We start from the raw sequence: 19331 nt of genomic DNA, 5'->3' as shown, positions 1-19331 counted from the left end.
TAGAGAGACCGAAACACAAAACATTCACATTCTTAGCCACTGTGCAGGCAGGCTGACCAGATGGCAGACTCTGGGCCAAGCCTCCTGGCGGGGAGGAAGGGATGGTCCTGACCGTGAAGGCAAAGCCTCACAGGAGAAGGCTGTGTCTCCTTTGCCCTTCCTCCTTTTGCTGAAAGGTGAATTTTCTGGAGGCTCTGCAGCCTTTTTCTGACCATGAGGACAAATTACAGAGGAACAAAAAGGCTTGGTTCTTTTATAACAGCTTCACACAAACAGTTGTGCCAGTCTTGGATCTTTGGCTATGTTACAGATAGAAAGCAAGAGACAGAGAGATATAGACAAATGAAAGTGGGTGAATCCTTTACTTGTTTGATCCATTGTTTATCAAGCTTCTGTTCTTTGTGTTTAATGCATTTCTAAATTGATACAAAGGGGATAAGAATAGAATCCATTTGGTGGTTGTGTGGGTACTAAATGAGCTCATGTGTACACAGCCAGCTCTACGGCCTGGCTTGTGGCAAGTGATCCATGAACAGAGGCCGATACAGAAGGGGAAACGTGCCATCCCTCAGGAGTGTGGGAAGCGGAAGGCCCAAGGGGATGATCCTACCTCGATCGCTGAAGTCGTCGACCAGCACAATCTCTGCCACCAGCTCTGGGGGTGAGCGGTTCAGCACGCTGTGGACAGTGCGAAGCAGGGAGGACCAGCCCTCGTTGTGGAAGGGGATGATGATGCTGGTGTTGGGCAGGACCTCCAGGTAGCGTTTGCTGTTGCAGCTGGAGGGAGACACAAACGGGAATGAGAGGACAGCAATACCACTTCCTCGCCAGCCCCTGGGACGCTGGTGGGAGCTGGGGAAACCCGGTCCCCAGGGAACTTGCCAAGTCCTGCGTCTAACACCTGCTATGTAGCAAGGTGGGAAATAAGAAAGACTCTCGGTTTAGTACGAGGTTATGATTCCAGGCAGAGCAGAGAGCTTTGGCGACGCTCTGGCCTCCCTTTCAGCTGTGACTTATAACAACAAACATGTATGTTTTGGCCTCTGTCCTTATTATCTGGTGCAGAGCTTATAAAACCTTTGTATTTTCTTGAGCCCTAGAGGTGCTAGGAGGGCCTTCTATTCTATGTGCACTGTTTTTGGAGCCTGATTCCTTCGGCAGGGATCCTAACTCCCTCGGGGTGTCCTGGGTGATAAGAGCATCTTCTGTTCTAATGAGGCTCACTCTTGACAATCTGGAGGAGCAGGCTGGTCAGCAGAAAGGCGACACCCTGATTAGAAAGCTGGAACCCTACAGTCCCACCTGCCACCCTCTACAAAGGGAGAGAAGCAGGAGCCTGAGTGGTCACTGAGTGAACTGCTGTGAGGGAGCTTCCTAAGCTCACGAGCCAGTGAGCGAGGCCGGGCTGGGGGCCACAGGAAGGCACTGGGAGGCAGTGTGTGCAGAGAAGGCTTGGGAGCTCCATGTCCCTCCCAATGTAACGTGCCCCAGGTGGCTTTTCACCTGGCTGCTCTCTATCCTTGGAACTAATACCCTTTGTAATAGACTAGACAGAGAAAGTGATTCTAGAAGCTCTAGCAAATTAACCCCAAGTATTCTGCCGTGGAAGCTCTCATATGTAGCCAGTGGGTCACAAGTACTGGAGGCCTGGGTCATGCTCACTGGGCAAGGCGGGGCAGTCTTGTGGGGTCTCAACTCCTGCTCCTGGTAGTCAATGTCAGAATCGGTTTGAATTTTAAGCACACCCAGTGAGTGTCAGAGAATTGCTTGTTGGTGGGGAAATAAACCCACATATCTGATCACAGAAATATTCAGTGATGAGACTATAATAGGAGAAAAGACAGTTTTTTCTTATCGCACATGGCTCCTTGCACATTTTTTCTCCAGTGGAGGAAACATGACTTATCTGTGCGCTGGGAAGAATGAAGCGGGCTTCACCGGCTCAGCCTCTCCGCTCTCCCTCCTGGGTTCTGCTCGACACAAGCCGCATGGAAGCTTGGGAGTGGAAGGTCCCGTCCCCGAGAGCACTGGAATCCTCCAACACTCACAGAAATCCACACCATTCTTTAATATCACCACACATCCATCCAGTTCATGTTCAGATTGCCTTGGTCTTAAGTCTTTTTATAGTTGGTCTGTTTAAATCAGAACAAAGTCTACATACCACATTTAGTTGACAGGTCTCCTAAATCTCTTCTGCGTAAGTTGCCCCCTCTTTCCTTATAATTTGTTTGTGAAGAAACTGGACCATTTGTTTACGGAGTCTCCCAAAGTCTGTCCTTTGCATCTCTGCAGTGTGTTTTGACCCCTAGCTGTAAACGGTAGTTGTAGAGGCCTGAGCTAATCCAGTAAGATATTCTGGCAGCGTTTTTTCAGCAGGTGGTGTGTACATCCCTTTGGAGACACAGGAGGTTCACTGTGGATTCCTCAGGATATTCCGCGTACACGTACAGAGACACGTACACATACACAGTGCACCAAACACACACTGTTACCCACAGACATTTTCTTCATTCTTTCTAATCTCGATGCTTTTGATTTTTTTCATCTAATTATCTTACAGCCTCCAGTCTAGTGCAGGAAAGAAATGGCAAGAGCAGATATCTTTGTTTACCATTATGAAGGTTAGGGCAGTTTTCTACAGATGCCCTTTGTCAGACTGAGAATCTTTCTTACATTCCTAGTTTGCTGTGTGTTTTATCCTGACAAAGTATTGGACTTTATCAAATGCTTTTTTTCTTTGCCTCTGCCAAGACAACCAACAGGTGTGGATGCTTTATTTTATTAATATGTTATACGACACTGATTGCTTTTCTTAGATTGAACCAGCTTTATAGTCCTACTTGGCCGTGGCATATAAATGCATACATTGCTGCATTTGGTTTGCTAGTATTTGTTGAGGAGTTTTGCACCTGTATTCATTAGATATACTGGTCTGTGGAATCTTCCTGTGATGTTTTTGTCTGGTTTTATATCTCATATTTACTTTGCTGGAAGTCGAGGTTACTTGCTTGCCTTCCTATAAGATGTGATAGCCTCATGAAAGCAATGCCAATATTATTGGTACAATATTATTCCAGATTTTTAAAAATCTGCATGGTAAATTTTATTATGGACATATAGTCAAATTTTACATTTTGAAGCCACTTGAATAAGTCCCGTCTACAGGATTCTTAACACACAGTTGGGTTCATTTATTTCATCTACCTTTTCATTTTCAGGGTTTCAGTTTTACTGTTTAATTCTGATCTAATCTTGTTACAATGATCTAAAGAATTTACCTGGTTCCAAAGTTCAATCTAAGAAGACAGTTCAAAGATTTTTGGTTTTTATCTTCCTCTCTTTTTAGTTTTCTCCCTTCATTTAGAACATGTTTTATTTGTGCTTAGTCCTTGCATTGCTTTCTTTCTTCTTTATACAAGTAACTACGTAAATTGTTATCCCTTTGATCTTTTCTTGAATACATTATAGCAGGCTATTACACTTTTCTTTGCCTAATCTTTTCAACTTAGCAATACAGCCTAGAAATTGTGCCATAAAATGATTATGTTTGTTTGTTTATTTATTTGTGTTTATTTCTTAAAGAAGTAGGTAGGTTCAATTCAGGAAACAAGAAGAAGGTCCATTGGGTCACACCAAGACCATTTATACCGAGAAGGCTTATTTATTTGCTTCATGGTAAATTTTACTATTTAGCTTCAGGAGGGAAGTGATAAGAAAAGAGGTAAGCAGCTTACTGGGCTGCTAAAACAGTGATTCTGGAAGGGCAGTGCTGCTGGGCCAGAGGCTGAACTGCACCCGGGAGCTGGTCAGAATACAAATCTTCTGGCTGGCCAGGTAGCTTGAGTCATCTCTCAGGGTGGGCCAGCAGCGGGTATTTTAACAAGCAGAATCTCTGTGTGATTCTAGTGCCAGCTCAAGTTGCAGAATCACTGCCCTCAAACATTCCCATTCCCAAGTGGAAACATGGGTTCCCTGGGCCCGGAACACAAGGGGCTAAACCCTGTGCAGATGGTTTCCTGGGCTGCACTCTGGGCAGATGCATCTGTAGGCAAGTGAGCCAGCCAGGTGAGGGAGGACAAAGCCCACCCCGTGTGCTGCATGGGGCCCACAATCCACTTTACCAGCTGCTCTGGAGATGAGATGGCCTTTCCAGGTTGTCCCAGAAAGAGACAAGGCCTGGCTTTTCTATCCAAGCATCTAGAGCAAGGCAGCTTTTTGCTACCAAGGACAATTCTCAGAAAAAAAGGCTGGAAGCTGGCCCTGCTCCAAAGTCCCAATAGCCTGGGGCCAGGGGGATCAGAAGAGAGGAAAGGGCAGTGCTTCCCTACTCACTACGGCATGGGCAGCCAGCCTACACTACCAGGAAGGCGTTATCACCTCCACATTTCAAACCTGACAAACTAAAGAGGTTCCACAAACTTCTCCAAAGTGACACAAATGAAAACAGGTAGGATCTGATCCCTGCACCTGCATTCACAACCATCATCCAATTCCCATGAGTCAGGTCCATTCATGTCCAGCTTTCATAAGAGCCCCAGACAAGGGGGAGGGGGGCTTTGCCATCCCCACTGGAGAGAGGGCACTGAGATTTGAGGCAGGGAGGTGGCCTGCCCAGGAGAAGGGGATCCCCACTGCAGCAGCAGCCTACAGAGACACGACTGAGCCTTGACTTTCTCAAGGAAAGGAGCAGTGCTCAGTCTGCCACAGCTGGTGTCTAGCTGACGGGAGCTCAGATAATGCTCAGCTCGATCCTGTGGGGAGGAAGGGAAGCCGAGGGAAGCTCCGACGGTGGAGAGCTGCCCAGGTGTGAGGAGCACTAAATCACGCAGCTCCAGCTGGGCCGGGCCACTTGTGTCCCCCACACACCGCCCACGTCCTAGCTTAAATGCTGTCTACTCAGAGAAGTCTTCTCTGACTGCTGCTTCCTCCCTCTGCCCTATGTAAATTCTTCTGATTCTTCGCCTCGGGGGATCAGTCAAAACCATGGCCCAACGACAAGTGTGGCAGATTATTCTTGTATGACTCTCAAGCTAAAAGAATGTTTACATTTTTAAAGAGTTACAAAAACAAAACAATACGCAAACAAAAGAAGGATATGGAACACGGACTCGCCATGACCCAAAAGCCTAAAACACCTACTACCTGGTCCTTAACCAAGAAAAAGTTTGTTGGCCCCAATTCCATTTTGCAGCACCCCAAGTTTTTCTTTGCAAACAGCACACTCTATATACTTTATTTAGGCGCATATTTAGGTTATCTGTGTCTCCCCTTTAGAAAGTAAGCTGTGGTGAGGACAAGGGGGACTTTTATGTTTGGCCCAGTGTAGCTATATACAGTCTGCGACCAAGGAACACTTGCTGAGTGAACAGATGAATGTCACCTGAGTTCAGCTGGCCTTCTTATACCACGCCCCAGACTCTCCCTTACACACCCCCATGCACTGCAGGCTCGGGCAGTGATTCACCTGCAGGAAACGCTTTGTCCCTGTGGGTGGTTGGCAGGGTTCAGAGAGGAGGAGCACCTCGGGGACCACTCCAACACAGTGAGCCAGGGCGCTCCCCCAGTCACATGTGGCTCCTGTGGGCTTCCTTGGGGTACAGGAGAGAGGACCCGAGGACCAGGCGGGCTGGGAAGGGACAGCCATCCACATGAGCCAGAAGTCAGATGCAGTGGACAGAGCATCAGTCCCAAAGGTGAGCAAGGCTGAGTCCCCAGAATGGCTAAATGTGTTTACCTTTCACAACCACACAGAAGGGACTCTGCAGACTGGGTCAAGGGCACAGCCCGCGAGATGGGCTTGCAGAGCGAGACTGTCCATGCCTCAGAGGTCATCACAGGGGTCTCTGAAAGCAGAGGACCTTTCTGCTGGGTTGCAAGATGAGAAAAAAAGGGATGATTTCATATGTGAAAGAGGCTGGAGCCACTGTTGCCAGCTTTGAAGTTGGAGGAACAGGAAGTTGGAGCCTGGGAAGCTGAATTCGGCCCGACAGCCAGTGAGGGTGCTGGAGTCTCATTCCTCAGGACTAAGCTCTGCCAAAACCCAGACAAGCAAGGTTCCTCAAGAGACCCCAGAGAGGAACATGGCCCGGCCACAGACACTGATTCTAGCCTGGTGAGACTGTTAGACCTCTGACCTACAGGACTGTAAGAATAAATTTGTGTTGCTTAAACTGGAGTAAGTAAATCGTGTGCTGCGTTAGGTTCCTAAATGTACGACAGTTCATTATGGCAACTATAGAAAACTAATACCCAATGCAATGTGTAACATTATTAATTTATAAAATAAATAATACTTTGAGCAAGGTATAAACATGAGTTGTAAACGGTGAAAAGCAGGTAACACATAAAATCCCTCATTTCTGGCTTTTCTTAAAACACAAGCAACACTGATCCCAGAGCCACTAGCAGCAGAAAAGGGCTGAGGGGACAAGCTTATGGACCTGGGGATCATCTGTTGTCACCACAGCCAGTGGCCTCCACTGACATACTTCCCTCTCTCCCCGGAGAGACTGGGACTTGAGAGCCAGAAGGGAAGGTGCTACGGGAGGAGCTCCAGCGAAGAGTTTTGGGACATCGGGGGACACTGCAGGTACCAAAAGTGTCTCCTTTGTACACCCCGCAGCTTGCTGTTTAGGGGTCTTCCTGCAACGTATTCTGAAAGGCACCAAGAAGTTGAGTTGGCTGATGGTGGAGGAAGGACCGATGGATAATCAAGTGGACAGAAAATGTGCCTTGCAGAACCTTGATGGGGGAACATGGGTGTTCACTGTGCAACTCTTTCAACTTTTCTATGTTTTCTGATAACTTTTCACAACTGTTGAATGAAAAACCCAGGCAGGGTCCACGGTTGTCAGGTTCAAATTCTACCTTTGCAAGGGGCATCACGGGAAGTTGTCTGGGGGCAGGTGTGCCATCTCCCCCAGCTCCCCACCCCCTGGGGGAACCTTCCAGACCAGGCAGGAAGGCACCCAGGGCTTTGTGGCCATGAACTCATTTTCATCTGTGCAAACTGGACTCCCCAATTCCAGCAGTCCAGTTCTAACAGACAAGCAGTCTTCCTCTCTTTCTTTTCCGTTGGGACCCGCCAGTCTTCTTTGATGTCCCCATTTGCTCTTCAATCTTACTGCATGGTTTTTATCTGGGCCCCACGAAGCCTTCCGCTGCCCCTTTTCCACCTCTCTAATCGCTTTGATCATTGCAGCCAGTCTTCTCTGGGAACCTTCGACTTCTTTATGTCGGCTTTCACAAACAAATGAAAGCACCTCTTCTTAAAAATCCCTTTCCCTTCACCCAGCTGAGTCCTTTGTGGCCAAGACAGACGGGCACTATCTAGTTTGCTACAAAAGTTCTGCCTTCCATCCAATTGCACAGGAGGTGTGCTTGCCTGAAGAGGGCTCGGGAGTGGAGGTAGATGCAATAAATTGCCCAGAGCCCATAGGGAAGATACAATAGCATAGCTGTTACCCAGCAGAGAACGGGGCTCTCCCCAACCCCAGACCAGGCCCCACAGCCTGCTGGGAGATAAGCAAACACCATCATGCTTTAAGGAAAGTAGACAAAGCTACAATAGGCTAAATTCACTTCTAATTTAATTCAACTGCTATTCAGAACTCTCAAATAAAAGGTTCAGCTTGGATCACAGCCATGATAATGCCTATCTTTCTCTCTTTTTAATCTATTCTGTATCTCCTCCTCCTCTATCCATCCCTTATTCATTGCCTAAATAAATACAAAATTGCAATTCAACTTTTGCTATGAGCACTACTCATTAGCTTGTTCCTAACTTAGAAGGGCCTTTTGTTCAAATAAATTTTTAAAAAGTACAATGCATGCTCAAATTATTCTCTGCAGAATCCAGCAGAGAACCTAGCCCCACACCCGGGACCACAGGCTACCTCTCTCATGAGAGTCCATGCAAAGCCTCATTCCTCCTCCCCTTACTAGGCCTTGGGTCATGGGAGACAGAGAGGGCCTGGGATGGCATGGAGGAAGGAGAAGGCCATCACCACCCGCAGAGGTCCCACGTGGTCAGCAGCTCCACCTGCAGCCATGCTGTGACTTGAGGCTAAAGAGTGGATGGTGAGAAGCACCCAGGGCTTATGCATGTGATGAACAAGAATCCTTTGACTAGATGCTTCTGGAAAGCAGCCACTGAGAATGTGGACTGCAGGGGAGAGGAGGGCACTGCTCCTGTTGCAAAAGCCTGGCGTGGCTACCACAGTGGGTGAGCAGCAGCACCCCACCTCCACATCCCCTTCCTTCACTTCTCTGATACACCCCTGCATGAGGGAGACACTTGGGGAGACATGGGGAGTGCAATGTTATCTTCCATGAAGAAAAAAAAGCCTGTAGGGCTAAGTGACTTTAATCTGGGCCTCACACTCAGGATGTATTTAAAATAATTGTCATAATCACTTTCTTATCACTGAAACACAATGTGTGATACCAGCAAGCTAAAGCAGGGAAGGTTTTATTTTGGCTCACAGTTGCAGTGGGTTAAGTGCACGGCTGACTGGGTCCATGGAAGGGCGGCATGGCAGAGGGGCACTGCAGAGAAGAGCTGCTCAAGGGAGGGCAGGAAGGAAGCAGAGAGGGATCGGGGAGGAGGAGGGAGCCGGACCCTTCCAGGCCACGCGCCCACCTCCTCCTCCGAGGCGTCACCTCCCAACATCCCATGTAGCAATAAACTCATGGGTGGAAAATCCACTGATCACACGTCCGTGATCCAGCCACCTCCCAAACCCACCCTGTGAGTGTGTGAGGCTCTGGGGGGACACTGAGATACAAAGCATAACAGGAACATTTCAGTTTTTCTTGATTTCAAAGTGACAGTTGTGCAGCATGAAAGTCTGGAAGACAAGAAAGTCTCAAAGGAAAACTTAACGAAAGCTAATATGGATGCACGACAACTTAAAATAGTTCTGTGTAGAATTTTTTTGACTTTACAATGACGTAAGAATAAAGGTCCACGCAGTAGACACTTTACCCCCAATTGTGAGTTTTGAGGCTGTCCTGGGCTGGTGACACGCAGTCTGGTAGGTTTCAGATCCCAGGTAGCTGCCCAATCACCAGGGTAAACCGCTGATTCTCCGGCATACCGTGTCACCAAGTCGTCATCCCAAATGGGCTCGGTGTATCACATGTGTTTTCAAATTGCAGAATTTTCCACTAATAACAGACTTATAGGCAGTGGATGGGCATCCCTCACTGACACTGGCTGTGACCTTGCTGAACGTTCAGGTGTGTGTTTTTCTCTGTACACACGCAGCCATGCCTACAGCATGACATACGGGATGCCTGTCCTCTCTCGGCTCTCCCCACCTAAACTCTTTGTGGGCTCCCTGAGATGCCCAGGAGGGACATGCATGGGTGGGGTCAGGCATGGCGAGGCCTCTAGCTTCCCCACAGAAGGACAGACAGGGTGCCATGACCATCTAGAGGTCCTCTTGCCCCAGCACATCTGATCCAAATGGCACCGTGCAGAGGAGACTCCTGTGGAGTTTGGAATCTCACAAGCGAGACTTGCGTGACAGTCATTTTATCTCTGCCTAGGCACAACCTCTGCCCCGTGGCTCAGTCTACCCAGGTCTGAATGGCTGAATATGGAGAATCTGTTAAGAAACAAGGCAGAAGGCGACCGTGAAGATAATAGAAACAAGCAGCTGTAGGCGCAGAATGCATGCCTATGAAGTCATCTCATGTTACACGACTCTTAAGAGCTTTTATATCCCAGTTACAAAGAGGAAGACAGGCACAAGTAACCTGCCGACAGTCAACTAGCTGGGAAAGGACAGAGCCCATATTTAAACCCGCCCTCTGTACCTATTAGTACCCTCATAGAAATAATTTATCAGTGTTATTAGTCACAGAAGCACAGGGGAATGCATAAAACATAAACATCAAGGAGACTGAGCAGGAATCTGGATCCCTGGCTTCTGGTTTTTGCTCTGCTATGTCACAATCCAGGTCCCCTCTTGCTGGGTCTCTTTCCCTTCATGTCAGTAAGACTGCTAGACCGATGCGACCTGCTGCTCCGCATCCTTCTCTTTGATTTGGCAATGGCATCCTGATTCTCCTTGGGGAGTCTCCTGCCTTTAGCTGTGCGGGGTTAGATGGAGCACTCTTTCCTTGCCCAGCCAGTCACAGAATCACGGCTCTTCAGCCATCTAGATTAGTTCAGGAACAGGCCCCTGTAAATCACAGCGAATCTAGGAGAGGGGTAAGCAGTTTCCTGCTGAAAGTGACCACAGGAGGATGTAAGTCCGGCTTGCCTGGAACTCCTGTGGGCAGTGCTCCCTGACTCCGTCCAAATGGCGTTAACAGAGTGAGAAACAGAGCCAAGGGCCAGAGACGGAGGTTCCCGCTGGCACCCTTGTGGACTTGGATCAGCTGCGCCTTGGCAAGGTCTGCTCCTGGCTTCCTCGGTTATATGAACCAGTATGTTTCTCTCCTTAAATCAGTTTGAGTTGCAGCTAAAACAATTACTGCTGCTAGAACTGGACAGTCCCGAAGCCCTGTGAGTCAAATCAAGTTGCGTTTGGAACTAATGACAGCTTCTGAAGGACAAAGAGAGGTAAACTGTTCCCCAGGAGACACCTCTGACCGGAGCAGTGGTCTCTCTCTTGTGCTGTGGGAGAACTTGGTCCATTCGCTGATGAGGAGGAAATGGCGTGGGCAGTAGGGCTTGGTGGGGATGTGAGGCAGGGGAGGCATGAGACAGAATGGAGCTCACGGTGGCTCAGCAGCCTGGAGATTAACACTCCCTGAGGAGGCAGAGCTCTTGGGACACAAAGGCCCGTCTGACAGACCAGTCTGAAGGCAGACCCTCAAGGCTTCCCGCCAGAGCAGTGGACAGTGAAAGGAAAGTCAAGGCACAAGGGAAGTGGTTCAGAAATCTTCTGAGTCAGCTTTGAAGCTGGAAAACCCGATCATTTGAAAGAAACTATAACGAACACACAGTTCACTAGCATGGGGCATAGCCACGGGTCAGTCGAGCAAACCCGACACTGTCTGTGCCCAAAGGGGGTAAGAAGTGGGGCTGGGGAAAGCAGGACCATTGCCAGGAGAACCAGGGAGACAGGGAGACTCAGAGGAGAACCTGGCAGCAACGTTCCTGATGTGACTGCCCTGAGAGACAGTCAGGACTGGGCACCCTGGGAGGCCCAGGGCTCCGGAAACGTGCCTCCGCCCTCAGCCAGGTCATGACTCAAAATGCTCTTCTCCACTCACGGCCTCAACTGTTCAATTATTCAGCAAATGGGTCCTGTGTACCATCCCATGACAGACACCCTGCAGAGCCCCAGGATCATCACAACAGCGAGGTAGGAGCTGTCCCTGCCCCCAAGAAACAGAGTGTTAGGACAGTAACCTAGGGAGTGCTGCATTGTGATGACCTTCTCCTGCCTCCCTGCATGTGGCCACAGGGTGAGAACAGAAAGGAAGCAGCCCAGAAGGAAGGCATGAAGGTGTCTGGAGTGGTGTATCCTTGTGCCCATCCCTCGGCTGTGACCACAGCAAGGAGGCCACTGTCAGCTACTGATTAAAATGGAGTTAAAAGGGACCAGGTCCAGCCCTTATATTTCCAAGAAGAAAGCGATGCTTAGGGAAGGTACCTGATGACCCCAGACCACATGGCCATCTGGTAAAGGACGGAGAGGTGGACCGGCCACCTTTTTTAATCACGACACAGAGAAAATCTCTGGGAGGCCCCAGTTGCTTACAAGTAACAAATTTAAATCAGACATCCTTCCTGTCCTCAGTGTCGCCTGTTGGCTTGTCAGGTCCATGGGAGGCTGGTCTACCCAGCCTAGGGAATAGGGTCCGCAAGAGCGTTTGGTGAGCTTCAGCAGCTAAGACTGCTGGACACGGCCTTACTGTTCTACACGATTTGCCCCGTCAGTACAATCCGACTGCATCCCCATGACATCTGGGCAACTACCTGCAGGACACAGCTGGCCCTAGGCCACCCAAGCCCAGAAGGAGAGGACTCTTCCAGCACCCTGGAGTGAGAAAGCACACACACACCTCAAGCCATGATCCTGGTCCGGAGCTAAAAGGAAATACATTTCCTAGAGGTGGAGCTGTAGGAGCAGTGTGGGTGGGGCCTGGGCTCAAGAGACATTCAGATCTGTGTTCAAATCTCACCAGTCTCACCCGGCAGCCAGGTCACCTCAGCAAAGTGCCTGTTTCTCTTCAGATACAGTGGGGGTGTAAGTCCTTTCTATGCAGGCTACCACACGGATGAAAGAGGAATTATACGGGACTGTGCCTGGCACAGCATCTTTGCAGAGGCCACAGTGTAGGTCACTCTAAAGTTAAAAACTGGGCTTCTTCCTTCTCTATAGTGCACAGAAAGCAAATTCCATTATAGTACATATAGTACAACAGTCTCAGAAAGATTATGCCCAACGGGCATTGGAGCCCAGAGGCTAAGAAGATATAAACAGCTCCAGGCTGTGGTACAAGAGGAAGAAACCGAGTCACGGTGGGTACAGTGTGCAAAGTCCCCTTGCTCCCCTCTTTCCCCGGCACAGACTTAAAGCCCTCTCCTGACAGACACCAATGCTCGAGCTTGTTCCTCAAGGACACCCAGCTTCCCAGCCCTACCTTACCCCTTCCTGGGGATGGGACGGGCATGGGCTTGCTCTGTAGCGCAGTGGCTGGCGTCAGAGGAACCAGACTAAAGGGACAACACGGGCCAGGGCTGACATCTTTACAAAGTCCCTTTCTGTTCAGGGTAGGCTCTGCCGATTCCCTCTTTTTAAAGACAGCCAGAGGAACCCAGAGGCCTATGACCATTATCAATTATGAACCTCTGCCATCCGCTCATCTATTATTTTGCTTCCCACTGACTGGCACCAGGGACACCACACACAGAATTTAAAGGATCTTGCATTGTGTGGTCTTTGCCGACCTTTGTGAAATTAAGTTTGGGAGACCTCTTTGTTAGATCAGATCCAGTTTTAAGATCATTTTAGAAAAATACACTTAACAAAAATCAGACCACAGTCTTTTCTTATTGCTGTCCCATAAAATATGACGTCTGTTCTTCCTAAGGATATAACGTACAATACATTCTGGGTACTCAGACGTTAAGAAGACCGAGGGCAGGAAGGAGGAACTCTGCTTAATGAGTACAGAGGGGAGGTATGAAAAAACCCCCAGTCTGAGGGAACACACCTCGGATTCCATGGAGGCCCCAGCTCCCAGGCGACACAGCCATCAGGAGGAAATGGGCTTCAGGATCAACACCTTTGATCCATGAAAGTGGAGAAAAGACCAAATAAACTAAAGACGAACATTCCAGAATGTCTTGCCATGTTGTTTCTAGAAGCAGAGAGCTAGAAACAACCTTTTTGCCTATCTACAGAGGAAAAGCTAAACAGAACAATGGAACTCCGCACAGCTGTTAGCAATGTGTTAGACATACGACATACCTAACACGTTACGTGAGAAATAATGTATTAAGTGAGAAAATGTACTTGTGGAATAAAATACATATTGTCTGGCCTTGCTTGTTTGCAAAACAAAAGAAACCCTTAAACTCCACTTATGTGTTTATATTATTTTGCACAAGCAGAGTAAAGCACACCAAATGGTTACCATGCACTACCTGAGCGGATCTAGGATGTGGCTGAATGGGGAACACGGAAGGACACAGACTACTGATTGCTTCCCCCAGAAAAGACGTGGAGAAGCAGACTTAGAATCGGGAGGGCATCGGGTTCTGTTCTGTGGAACAGCGCTCCTATAGCAGGCTGCTGTGCTGTTTTATCCCCGTGTTGCCTCTGATAGCATCTTAATGAAGGTAGAGGACTGCTAATTGCCTTTATCTTCCAGGCATTATTTTCTGTTTCTTTAAATCCTTTCCAAGCCAATACCACTTAAGATCAAACTCATCTCTGTAGCCAGTTTTACTGAACACTATTTGTCTTCTCCTGGACAAGCATATATTACCTTTAGCGTGGGTGAAATGCAGCCGGAAGAGTTTGCTGCTGGTGTTTGCTTGATTTATCTACCCAGTTCTGCACAGCACGTCGTCCTGTCCAAGGACCTTTATGCACAGGGGAGTCTCCCTCCTTCTCTGCGAGATGGAGTCTCGGTCTGTACCCGAGTCAGTGGAAAGCACCATCCTCTCAGCTCCAGGTTGGAGTCTTCACCTCATGAGGGGAGCTGGAGCCAAAGGCTGAGGTCTAGAAGGTTCGGTCCATGTGTATCAGAGACACAGGGGCATTTAAGGGGGTGGGAACCACACGGATAGCTGCCATGGTGCTTCTGTAAACAGGAGGCAACAAGGAGCACAAAGAGAACGTGGTGCTCGGGACACAAGGACACAGACAGTAAGATAAGGCTGGTACAATGTCCAGCACGGTGCCTGGCACACCAATAAATAAGCAGAAGCGGGAGGTGTTATTATGAACGGGCACCGCAACATCCACTTCTGCACGTGTCTGCAGAAATGATTTTAAAAATGACAGACCATACCCTGGCTCACATGTGGAGCGGTGGCATGACTTGCAGGGGCGGGGACACGTGTTTATTTGATGATAGTTGACAGGGAGCCGTTTTGCTTATAAGCCATTAATCCCTGCAATTTCAACCCGAGGGCAGAATTCACTGAAATCTGTTGTAAGGATCAAAGAAAAGAAGTCACTTTCAGAAAATGCATTGGCTGCCATTTTATTTTAAACTGACAGGTGCCTTTAAACACCGATATCAGGGCCAATGAATCAATCATTCTATCTTGGGAAAAAAAAGCATCATTTGTTCAGAAAGGAGTCGCTTGATTTTGGAGGAGAGCGGATGGGAATAACCTTACGAGAGTGGGACTCCAAGGAAACTCAGACTTTTCCGGTCCCCAGCTCAGGGACTGCTCGATTTCAGGCCCCTGCCCCCCAGGCCTGCCTCCTATCAACAACCTGCAACCAGGAGGTCCGCGCCAGGCTCTCAGCCTGAGTACCTCTGGGCACCAATCTCACACTGAACTGCTCTGCTAGGAAAGTGTCACGCAAGCCTACTCCACCACATGAGTCACGATGAAAAGGGTGGAAACTGCTACAAAGCCCTACATCCCTCCTTGGAGACTGTCACCCCTGCCGCGGCTCTGACAAACCGCTCCAAGCCATGCGGGGTGAGGCAGGTGCGGCTGCAGGCATTCATCCCGGGGGCGGTGCAGGCTGGTGGGCGCTGCCCTTGCAGCTGGGCACTGGCCGCAGACCGCATCAATCCACACACCCCGGTCTCTAGTACCTCGGGAACTCATTTGCTACTCAAGGAAAGTGAGAATCTTAAAATCCCAACAAAGCACAGCAGCTCAGAAAAGAACTCATCACCGTTTCTCACCCACACCGGGAGGGCAGCCTGCAGCCATGGCCTGCTGCACACTGACAGGTGGAGGTTTCAGAGCGTCTCAAACTCGTCTGGAATAAAAATTCGGATCCCTGGCCCCCGCGTCCGCTCTTTGATGGACTGTCTCCATCTGTGTAAACAGGAACCGCGTGTTCCAGCCGCTCCGGCCAGGAACCCTGGGATGGCCCATGGTGCCCGCCTTACCCTCTCACACCACGTTGCTACTATCATCTACAGAACCTCGCCAATGCTGCCTCGGCTACGCTGCTCGGTCCCCTCCCACGTGGCCTGCATCACCACCACTCTCCTCCACTCTGCTGTGACACACTCCTAACTAGTCTCCCTGTCTCCAGCCCTGGATGCCTACGGCTTATCTTAAAATAGCAATGAAAGTGATCCTTTTAAAATAAAAATAAAAATCAGATCTTGTCACTCTCTGTTGGAAAACCAGCTGGTGGCTTTTCACCTTACTTGCTCTGGTAAAGTCTCAGCCTTTCCATGACCCCTGGTCAGTACCCAGACAGCTGTCCAGCTATGCTTACCACTCTCCTCCCTGGCTCCAGCCACACCGGCCTGCACAAGGCAAACATGGTGGCCCCAGGGCCTTTGCACTTGTCTCTTCCTTACTTGCTTACCTCTTCACATCTCTGCCCTTATGTCTTTTCACCTGAGAGGGCTTCTCCAATCATAGATATAAATCTGCCCTAGCCCCAGCCCCTCTCCACCTTTTACCTGCTTCTTCCCTGCAACACTTACCATCACCTGAAAAAATAGACTTATTTATTTGTTTATAGTATAAATCCCCCCACCAGTACAATGAAAGCTCCAGGAGGAAAGGATTTTTGCTTGTTTGTTTACTACTATTTTCCTTAGGGTGCAGACTACACAGTAAACACACACGGCAGGTACTTAACAAATATCTGTTGAATGCATGAATGACTTTGCGAGAGAGTTCTCGTGAGTCAGTGAGGTGGTCATGAGCCCAAGAACACAAGGCAGCTTTGTCACGGCTTCCACAGGGAGGCCCAGTGGTGGCGCTTCCCGAGGGAAAGCTGCTTCTGAGACACCCCTCTCCTTTGCTCAGCCGACCTCACCATCTAGAAGATGTCCCTGTGGCTTAGGGCAATGTCTACGAGCAGTGGCTTTCCTGGTTCACAAGCCACGCCCAGTGTCCCCAGGCCTGGGGCGCTGGGGTGGACCCTGCACAGGGTCTCACTGCCAGCTCTCCTGGGCCCAGAGAGCTCTTTCCAAACATTTTCTCTCCTGGCCTCCCACTGTTGCCTGGGTGCTCTGGAACTGCGTAGTGGTTGGCAAATCATAATAGGCATGCTTTTCCAGCTGGACTCTGGATCAACATGCTTAGGGCACATGGTGTGACTCTGGACACCTCTGCACTCACCTGAGAAAGGCGAAGGATGAGGGTGACGATGGAGATGAAGACGAGACCTACTGCCCAGCTGGTTATGATGGAGCACTGGTCAGCAAAGCCCTGGTAACGTCCTTGTCTGGTTCGGGTATCGCGGTAATGTTTAATTCACAGTGACTTGGACAATACTCCATCCTCTTTAATTTTTCTCTAAGAGTTTCTACAGAATTCGTATTGCTTCTTAAGCTGTTGGTGGAATTCATCAATGAGCACATCTGAACCTAGAGTTCTGCATACACAGCTGTTCAAGTTGCTGCTTCTTGAGTGAGCTTTGGTAGTTTGTGTCTTTTAAAGAATCGGTCGGTTCATCAAAGTTGTTAAATTCACAGGCAAAAATTGTTCAGAATATTCCTTTATTATTCTTTTACTAATTACATAATCTGTAGTTTGCCACCTCTTTCATTTCTGGTATTGATATTTGTGCCTTTTCTCTTTTTCCTATATCACTCGGTTAGAAGTCAGTCAACTACGTGACCATCTAAGAGAACCAGCTTTTGGTTTCACTCTCTAATCTATTTTCTTTCTAATGTCACTGATCTCTGCTTTGATTTTTAAAAAATTTCTCCTCTTCTGTTTACCATGCATTAATTTGCTCTTCTGTTCCTGGTTTCTGAAAGTAGAAGCTGACATCATCAACCTGAGATCATTCTTCTTTAACAGGGCCATTTAATGCTCCAAATTGCCCTTAAGTTTTGCCCCAGTGACATCCCCCCAGCCCTGACACGACGCCCCTACCATTCAGTTCCAAAGAGTTTTCATTTTCTTTTCCATTTCTTTTTGACCCACTCATTATTCATATGTGAGTTATACGGTTTATATAAACTTTTGGAAAATTTTAGGACATAATTTTATTATTGATTTAAATATGTAATTCTATCGGGGTTAGACAATACATATGCTTTATATCACTTGAGTCCTTTTAGGTGGACTGAGAATTGTTTTCTGGCTCAGAATTTTGTTCATCTAGGTAACTACTGCATTATTTACATGAAAATAATGTCTATTCTACTGTTCCTGGGTAGAGTGTTTTATAAATGGCAAGCAGGTTATGTCAGTTTGTAGTGTCATCCAAGTATACCACATCTTTGTCCATTTCATGTCTACTTCATCAATCATTCTGAAAGATCTCTTGAAATCTTACGTAATTGTGGACATATCTGTTTTTCTTCTTGGTTATATTATCTTTTGCCTCATGTAATCTAAGATAGCTGTCATTCTGATGAACGACCTATTTATTATTAAGCGATTCTCTTTATTCTTGTTAATATTCTTGACTCTGAAATCTTTGACTGATATTAACATAACCATGGTTGCTTTCTTTTCTTTTTTTTTTGACCAGAGTTGGATCTTTTCTATCTTTTCCTTTTAACTGATTTTTGTCTTTTTCTTTTTTTATGGTGGCACTGGGGGTTGTACCAGGGTCTTCACACTGAACTACCTCGCTTGCCCTTTTTATCTTTTATTTTGAAACAAGGTCTTGCTAAATTATTAAATTGCAAAGGCTGGGCTTGAATTTGTGATTCTTCTGCCTCAGCCAACCAGAATGCTGGGATTGTAAGTGTGTGCCATGAAGCCCTGCTAATTTACTTGTAAAAAATGTTATTATAGCTGGATCTTGTTTTGGTATTCAATCTGACAATCTCTGCCTATTAACGAAAATGATTTGAGTGTTTATATTTAGAGTGATTGTGATATGGTTCAGTTAAAGTACATGGTCTTTGTATCTGCTTTCTGTTTCTCTGTTCTGATTCTGTTTTCTCCTTTTCCCCTCCTCTGCCTTCTTGTGGATTAACATTCAAGATTCCATGTGTTATAGTTTATATCTACCACAGATATACCCCCAAATCTGAAGCACTCATAGGTGGGGTTTTGGGGGAGATGTAATGCTTATCAGTGGATTTGTGTCCTGGTGAGTTGATAACTAAACGTGACAAGCGGGAGGTTGGGGGGTGAAGCCTGGTCAGGGGGGCGCATCACTGGGGCCTGGCTATCTCCCTGATTATTTTCCCTGCTTCCTGTCTGCCATGCAGGGCTGGGGATTTGGCTCTGCAGCCTAAGTACCTGTCTTGCAAGTGTGTGGTTGTGAATTCGATCCCTGGTACCGATAAAAAAAAGGAGTATCCTGTCTGTCATGCTTCAAGTCGCCCTGTTCCGCCATGCCCCTCTGCTATGCAACCCTGCCTGTGCCAGCCCAGCACGGACTGAAACCTCTACAAACTGTGAGCCAAGATAAATCTCTGCTCCTTTAAGTGACGAGTGTTGGGATATTGTGTCCCAGAGATGATAAAGTACCCAGGCTCTAACTGCATTTTGTTATTTTGGTGTTTGTTTTAGAGTTCACATTTTCAATTTATCTTTGTCTATCTTGAAATATTTACTTCACATGTAGCAGAGAAAACCTAAACTTCATGGTATTACTGTTTCTCTTAGCAGCCTTTATGATGACACACAGTTTACTTCTATCTATGTGTGAAATACAAATGCATGTTATTCTTGCTTTTTTGCTACACAATTATCTTTTACAGGATCCAAACAGTAAGAAAAAAATAGTAAA

General features: G+C 47.8%; 1 protein-coding gene across 5 annotated transcripts in view; it reads right to left on the bottom strand.

Moving 5' to 3' along the window:
- Positions 1 to 19331, bottom strand: part of Galnt10 (polypeptide N-acetylgalactosaminyltransferase 10) — a 215344-nt gene that overhangs the window by 83160 nt on the left and 112853 nt on the right. For all 5 annotated transcript variants that reach the window (XM_063230683.1, XM_063230681.1, XM_063230684.1 and 2 more), the window contains one exon: positions 611 to 777. In XM_063230683.1, the coding sequence (XP_063086753.1) occupies positions 611 to 777 (167 nt within the window). The remainder of the gene's footprint in view (positions 1 to 610; positions 778 to 19331) is intronic.

Source organism: Cavia porcellus, unplaced genomic scaffold, assembly GCF_034190915.1.
Source record: "Cavia porcellus strain 051 isolate PalLab524CR breed Dunkin Hartley unplaced genomic scaffold, mCavPor4.1 scaffold_19, whole genome shotgun sequence".
NCBI lineage: Eukaryota > Metazoa > Chordata > Mammalia > Rodentia > Caviidae > Cavia > Cavia porcellus.
The sequence above is the reverse complement of the archived record's forward strand: the minus strand, read 5'-3'. Positions and strand labels throughout refer to the sequence as shown.